Source organism: Filicampus tigris, chromosome 8 (genome assembly GCF_054856515.1).
Source record: "Filicampus tigris isolate MCC_2025a chromosome 8, RoL_Ftig_1.0, whole genome shotgun sequence".
NCBI lineage: Eukaryota > Metazoa > Chordata > Actinopteri > Syngnathiformes > Syngnathidae > Filicampus > Filicampus tigris.
In genome coordinates this window covers 16,031,111-16,038,151 of record NC_141224.1, presented here as the reverse complement: position 1 = coordinate 16,038,151, position 7,041 = coordinate 16,031,111, and the positions used below count along the sequence as shown (strand labels likewise).

Genomic DNA, 7,041 nt, shown 5'->3' with positions numbered 1-7,041 from the left:
ACAACATTAGCCAGCATATTTAACTTTTAATATGTTTGAAAAAAGATATACCGTATTACATTGTAGATATTGACTTCAATTGTCCTTTATGCATTATAATACCCTTGGAGCGTACACTTACATCAGGAGACACACCGAATGTAAAATTAAGTTACAAGACTAATCCTTGAATAATGTTTTCTGGAGGGAAAAAAATATCTGCAATGTGGAATTCAGCCTTTGGACAGCAATGGAATGATACACAATTTACAGCATGAGACTACTAGTGAGCACATTTATTGATCACCCTCGTACACTCTCAGTCAACCTTTTAACATCTTGGTTTATGGTCTTTGAACAGGATTAAATATTACATGTGAGTGGACAACATTTAGAATATCCATCATAAAGCTTTGTGGTTTGTGTGGTAAGAAAAATGTGTCATAAGAAAATCACCAAACTTTGATAAAGAAAAGAAAATTAAGAGTATTGTGGTGGCAGCGGGGATTGCTTGTAAAAGGTAAACTTACATGACCATTTTCATTACGTCCGCTGATAGTGTAGTGGTACACACGCCTGAGTTGTGTGCGGGCAGCGTGGGATCGATTCCCGCTCAGTGACAGTGTCTATGTGTGCCCTGCGACTGGCTGGCGACCAGTTCGGGGTGTAGTCTGCCTTCGCCCATTGACGGCTGGGATAGGCTCCAGCAACTCCCCGCGACCCTATATAGGATAAGCGGTTTGGAAGATGACATGACATGACATGACATTTTCATTACTAATGTAAGTTTGATTGCACAACCAAGTCAATTGAGATGACTATTTCCGAAAATGTGTCTGTAAGCAAACCCTTCGCATGGCAATGCTCATGCTAACACTACAGATTGATAAGTACACTTTAGAGTGAAAATACAGCCGGTGCTTTTACTTTAAGAGCGGGTGGGTTGCTTTTCTTCTCAATAAAAATTCTGAGCCTGGTCGTCAAGGTAACGAAAAGCCAGAATTGTACGACCTAAGGGGTGGTTGACTTTTCAGGTTCCACTGTAGCGACTTTCAAATATAAGGAAAAAATAAGCAAAAACAAAGTTTAGACGAAATTGTACAAATAATGAAATCCACGTGAAATGTTATCTAACAAGCTGTTTGAGAATCCCTGCTCTAATAAAAGTAGAATATTGCAGAAATAGTTTATTAAGGTAAAATAACCCATCACTATGATGATAGCTGACTGATGAGAAATGTCAAAATCTGTGCTTTTCTTCTTAATTGTCAGACTGTGTTGTGGAAGTTCTAACCCATCCAATGTCGCTTTCATCAGGCCTTCTGGTTTTAGTTTCTGTTCGAGGTTTTACTACAGAAAACAAGGTATAACATGTCAGGAGAAAATATCACACTCTCAAGTCTATTTGGTTTAATCTGGCCCAACGGTTCACAATTATCCAACATGGACTCACGGTTGTTTTTTTCTCAAATGTAGACAGTAAAGTGCTGGTGATTTTATGAGACTATATGTCATGCAGCTATGATTGGTTATTGTATCCGGTGCTTTGGCCGTTGTTAAATGGCATCTTAAGCATCAATAATGCCTGCTGCTGCTCAGCCCCTCTCCGGCAGCCGGCACAATGTGAATCCACTTCTAAGAAAAATGTTCACTTGTTCAGTGGCTGTGTTCAATTGATTTGTTCTTGGTTTGATTTCTTTGTCTTACTTTACATTTGTACGGCTAGCACTCACAACCTGCATGTGTTTTGTCCGGTAAAAAGCTGATACACATGAAATGTCAACTTTGTAATCTCGGGTTGAACACAGTGAGAAGAGTTGGCCTTATCAGTCATGTAAGCTGACCTTTTAGGTGATATCATGTCTGCATTAATGGACATACACGCAGTCTACTCACTCAAAGTCTGCACACCCATCACTCAGCAAACAAACTTATTTTATCTCCCTTCAAACAGCCTGCTGTCAGGTTTCTGACTTTGGGGTTGCCGGCTGGATGTTTTGGACTTTGGAAAGTGTAACTGGCACCTTTCCCTCCCCGGGGGTTGGTGCTCTCATTATGGGGGTACCTGTGACAAAAGCATAGGTTGGCCTACTGTGTTAGTCACAACCACATTTTAAACATAAGGGCATATCTCGGTGGAGAATTAAACCTTACCGACTGTTGAATGCAAATCTGCCAGCCGCTCTTTAAACTTTTGTTGCAGATATAGTTCCTCTTTGGAATAGCTTTTGGCAAAGGCAGACAACAGCAGGCCCACAGCCATTGAGGTGCCTCCCACACAGAACAGCACAGCCCCAGTCAGCTTGCAGACATCCAGCGCGCGGTTAAAACTGACTGCCTGGCTGTTGAAGAACAAGGCATGTTCAGATGTCATACGAAAATCCTGAGTCCAAACTGCCTACATGCCTCCCGTCGTGCAAAATCCTCGCATATCTCATTGAGTGATTACATAGCTATATTCGATTTATTGTTATTGTTTATCTATTTGTTTTGTTTTTACTGTTCACACCCATTGTTGCATATTAAAACCGCGTACAGTTTTATGTAGGATCCAGTACAAAACAAATGCCATCAAACTTTACATCATCTGTTCCCTAAGGCATGGTTTACCTGTCCACGAAAAGAAGATCCTCTTCACTAAATGCTTCAATCCTAGCTGGAGTAGCATATCCCACCACAATGACAATCAGGCCTGCAAACAAGATCAAGGTGCCAAACGCGAGACAGACCTGAGGATGGAAAAAACAAAGAACAAATATTTGCAGATAATGTTTAGTTGAAATGTAAGAGCAGTTAGGTTTAGGCGTGGGCAAACTGATAGTTAAATCTCACCTTCCAGAGTAAAGAGCTCCACCTGCTAGGCGATCTCTGAATCTGAAAATCTTCATCACGTTCCCAGATGGAGGCTGTGCACTCCTCATAAAACTGGATGACAGAGACAAATTTATTAATCTACAACCCAAATTACCCTTTATTCATCTCTCACACTTTCACTTGAGGAAAGATGTGTCCCTTTGTTCTACCTGGTGTAAGTAGGAGCGGACGCCATACTGCTGGCAGTTCCCGCTGACTTGGGCTTGCTCGCCATATTCCGACCCACAGATCTCGGAGCAAGACGCCATCCTTCACATCTGTCTGCCTGTTTGAACAAAGAAACACAGAAAGTAATGCATGAATGAATCCACCCACACAGTTTTGCACCGCCGGCATAATGCTCATATAAATACATTTATGCATTCATAAACACATTTACCCCCACGCACTCACATAAAGTTATATAACACGTTGAAGCATGCGTGCCAATGTGTAATGAATATCAATTGTGCATTTTAATTCACAAGTATGAGCTTTGCACAACTACACATCCTTTGCGGTATTATATAAGCCTAAAGAGGAGAGTGCTGACGTGCTATATATTCTTTTTATTTCACCAAACTTTGCTTTGTATATTTGCTTAGTAGAAGAAACAGATTAAATCAGGGGTTGAACGAGATGTTTGCCGCTGTCTATGAAATGTTGGACGATTCTGGCTCCTTCTTGGCCCACTTGTGTTCCATCAAAGTTCCATAAAATCCAGTAGCAATGGTGTAGTTCAGCATTTTTGAGAATTTGGTAGACGCGCTATGCCTCATTGCTCCTGTCATGCCCCCCGAAGCAGGTCTAAATTGAGGCGCAGGTGGTGAAATGTGGTTTTGGTTTATTTGATCGAGACGCAGGCATCAAATTAGGTGGTCTGCAGACGTGCGTGGTCGAAGTATCGGATTTCATTAATAAATACGACACCAGCGTGGGAAAATCCCTCTGAATGACTGTATAAATTAATTAATTGAAGGTTATTATCTTAACAATATTTTAATAGCACCCCTATCATTATTGCGGAGGGGGGTCACACTAAGACGCACGGTCAGGGGTGCAAGGAGGTCTCTGCCCATGTCACATGCACGGCCGACTACATCATCCGCAAGGGGGTAGCTTGCAGTTTACCTGCCAATGTCATGCACGGACCCGAGCAAGTCTATTTCTGTTCCGCAATGTCAAAAATTGTGTACTTGTACTGATTGTGATGCAAATGAGGAATGCAACTAGGATTAGCCAGGAAAAAACTACGTACCTCTATCCCAGATTGGCACTCAAAGGCGTTAACGCACCGTTATGCCCGATTCTACTTGTGCAAAAACTTGTGTCTGGCAAAATATCAACTGAAAGAAAACGACTTCCATGCGCACAGTTAGACTGTGCTTTGCGATAGGCTTGTGCTCGACATGAAAATAGGGCCCTAAATGTTCACATTTGACTCTGTTGAGTTTTATCACATTGGTGTCAGTGAAAACTTTTTAGATCCTGCATACTAGGAAATGACCCTGGCCACTACAATAACGGAACATAACATATACATTTATGACATCATCTGTAATCACAAAGCTCATTAACAAACCCCCTCTTATGATTATAATTAGAGGTGCAATGATTGATTATCAAATTAATTGATAACTACTTTTGATAATCAATTAATCATTTCGATACCTTTTTTTATTTAAAATTGTACAAATGCTTGAAATTTCAGATTCCCAGCAGTAAACATATGAATATTTTCGGACATGTTATGGACCAAACCAGTGACTAAATCATTAATTTATGTTTGTGCATTTTCAGCACTGTCAATGTGAAATAATGTCACGATTCTAAATAAAGGGATGGAAATGAAAACATGTTTTTTTAAAAAAAGAAATTGGATTCATGATTAATTGACAAAATAATCTGCAGTTTAATTGATTATAGTCCTTATTTGAAGCCCTACATTGCAATATTTTGTATCACACCTTGTTCTTGCTGCAATGAGGCGACGGGATGTAAAAAGCAAGGAAACAGTAGTCCTGATCTCTCGACAATGTATACGACTAATCAAAGTTAAATATTCTTCACTTTCACCTGTGTCATCATATTTGTGTTCATTATTCTGTTATTCACATTTTAATCTTTAAATGTTAGCTACAACATGAAGCTACAATTTTAAATCTTAGATTAGCACATTCAGCAAACAAGGTAATTTTGCTGTACAAGTGGAGCCTTGAGATATGAGTTTAATTCGTTCCCTGACCACACTCATAAGTCAAGACTGACATATCTCAAATCATATTTTTCCAATGAAATAGATGGAAATGCCATTAATCTGTTCCAGCACCGCAAAAACAAAAATGTTTGTGTTTGTGTTATTTTGTACCTGATAAAAACAACATGTAAAAACATAATTCAATAGAATGTAAAGATTTAAACACTCTAATTAAATGCTGCAATTCAATGCACTGTGCCACTCTTTCTGCTGTGCCCGTCTTGGCCACCGGGAGGCAGTGTTACATGCAATCATGGAGACACTAACGATGAAGAATAGTACTTCGTCTACTACAAATGTAACTACCTCTGTAAGATGCTGTAATAAAGTATTAGTATTTTTTTCATAGAGGGTACATAATGTACTGTATACCTGGGAGTATTATGTGTTATCTTCAAGTACTATGTTGCTTAAAGGGTTGTGAAAGTGTGACTCTTGATGTTAGCTAACCTATTGCATGTCAATGCCGTTTTGCATTTTTGTTGCAAAATTCTAACGAAAAAGCAAAACAATGATCGTCAATTTATAAGTTGTATTCAAGTTTGTCAAGAAAATCTGATATCATGCATTAAGGCGGTTCAAACTCAGGTTGGCAGACTTTACTCAAATTCTACTTTTCCCAAAATGTTGATGGAATTCTGAATGTGGGGGGGCATTACACTTCAAAACGTACATTTTATATAAAATACTGAGTCCAAGATTTGAAATGCTAAATGATAATTTGGAATTATTCATTATTATTTTGTATTTATTTATTTATTTATTTATTTATTCATTAACAAAGTGCTTGCTGCCCTATAAGACCCCAAGACCGCAATCAAGAACTCAATTTCGGTTGAGTTCAACTCTTTTTCTTGATTATTTATGTATTTATTATATTTCTTAAGTAAAGGGCTGATGTGCAGATATCAAAGATGTCAATTTCCAAATGTAGAGAGTAGAAGTAAAAAGTAGTCAAACATTAAGGCTATGATAAAGTACAGACACCTGAGAAATCGACTTAAGCAAAACTAAGGAATTATTTCTTCGAAATATTGTACGTACTTCCTTAGTTACCACCACTGGGATTCAACGTTGTCTGTGAGCTGGCCTTGGTGCTGAACGCCATTACCCTATCATGAAAACACACACGTATATGTCATACGTGACGTTCATCTAGAACAGACCTCGAGCACGCGTCCTCCCAACCCCCATGAGAGTGAGACATATATAGACCTTATAATACCCTTTTCAATTTAATTTAGAATTACTGTATTGACGAGTCGACGAAATTGACGGTCGACAGATTTACCGGCAAGTGGAAACTGCCAGACGTTTTTTTCGAGCAGGACATATCAGAATATGTGGATTCAATTTTATTGCATTTGATATACTTGTGTTCATGTTACTTTAATTTTAAAATTAATCGACGAAGTGACAGCACACAGGTTTAAAGCGGACCTTTCCATCGACAGATACGTACAAACCAGATGTGCACATTCGGATTAGGATTACGCACGCACGTATGCACTCTCTTTTATATGAACACAAGCGCGTCGACTACGTTGTTACCGTGAAATGGTCAAGTGTGCACGGAAGTTGCTTGGAAAATAATATTTTTAAAAATGAAACGACAATTTACCTGTCATTAGCAGCTTGGAGAGCGATGACTCGCTGCTGCTTGCTCAACCCGCTCCCATCACTCTAAAGTCTCTCTCTCTCTCTCTCTCTCTCTCGCTCTCTCTCTCTCTCTCGCTCTCTCTCTCTCTCTCTCTCTCTCTCTCTCTCTCTCTGTCTATGTCTGCCGATGATTCAGAGTCCCTCTTTGTCTGCTGCGCATGTGCCAGCTCCATGACAACATCGTGATTCAGAGCCGTATATAGTAACCAGGCAATGACTGGATAGGATAGGACTGATACTCTTTCAAAATTCAACAAAACAGGATGCACAAATCAGATAGATAGATAGATAGA

At 39.4% G+C, this 7,041-nt stretch overlaps 1 protein-coding gene across 1 annotated transcript; it reads right to left on the bottom strand.

The window, feature by feature from the left end:
• Positions 1 to 260: 260 nt before the first annotated feature.
• On the bottom strand, positions 261 to 6,824 carry nrsn1 (neurensin 1). Its single transcript, XM_086039165.1, has 6 exons — positions 6,711 to 6,824; positions 3,003 to 3,118; positions 2,812 to 2,904; positions 2,590 to 2,708; positions 2,134 to 2,321; positions 261 to 2,044 (listed from the first exon to the last, which is right to left on the bottom strand). The coding sequence occupies exons 2-6, from the start codon at positions 3,099 to 3,101 to the stop codon at positions 1,941 to 1,943; spliced, it is 603 nt and encodes a 200-aa protein (XP_085895291.1). The 5' UTR covers positions 3,102 to 3,118; positions 6,711 to 6,824; the 3' UTR covers positions 261 to 1,940.
• Between the last annotated feature and the right edge of the window lie 217 nt (positions 6,825 to 7,041).

Coding starts and splice junctions, on each gene's coding strand:
- nrsn1 (XM_086039165.1), bottom strand. CDS start 3,101: ATGGCGTCTTGCTCCGAGATCTGTGGGTCGGAATATGGCGAGCAAGCC. Junction 2,905..3,002: donor TCCGCTCCTACTTACACCAG/GTAGAACAAAGG, acceptor TCTGTCATCCAG/TTTTATGAGGAGTGCACAGC. Junction 2,045..2,133: donor AGATTTGCATTCAACAGTCG/GTAAGGTTTAAT, acceptor CTTTTGTCACAG/GTACCCCCATAATGAGAGCA.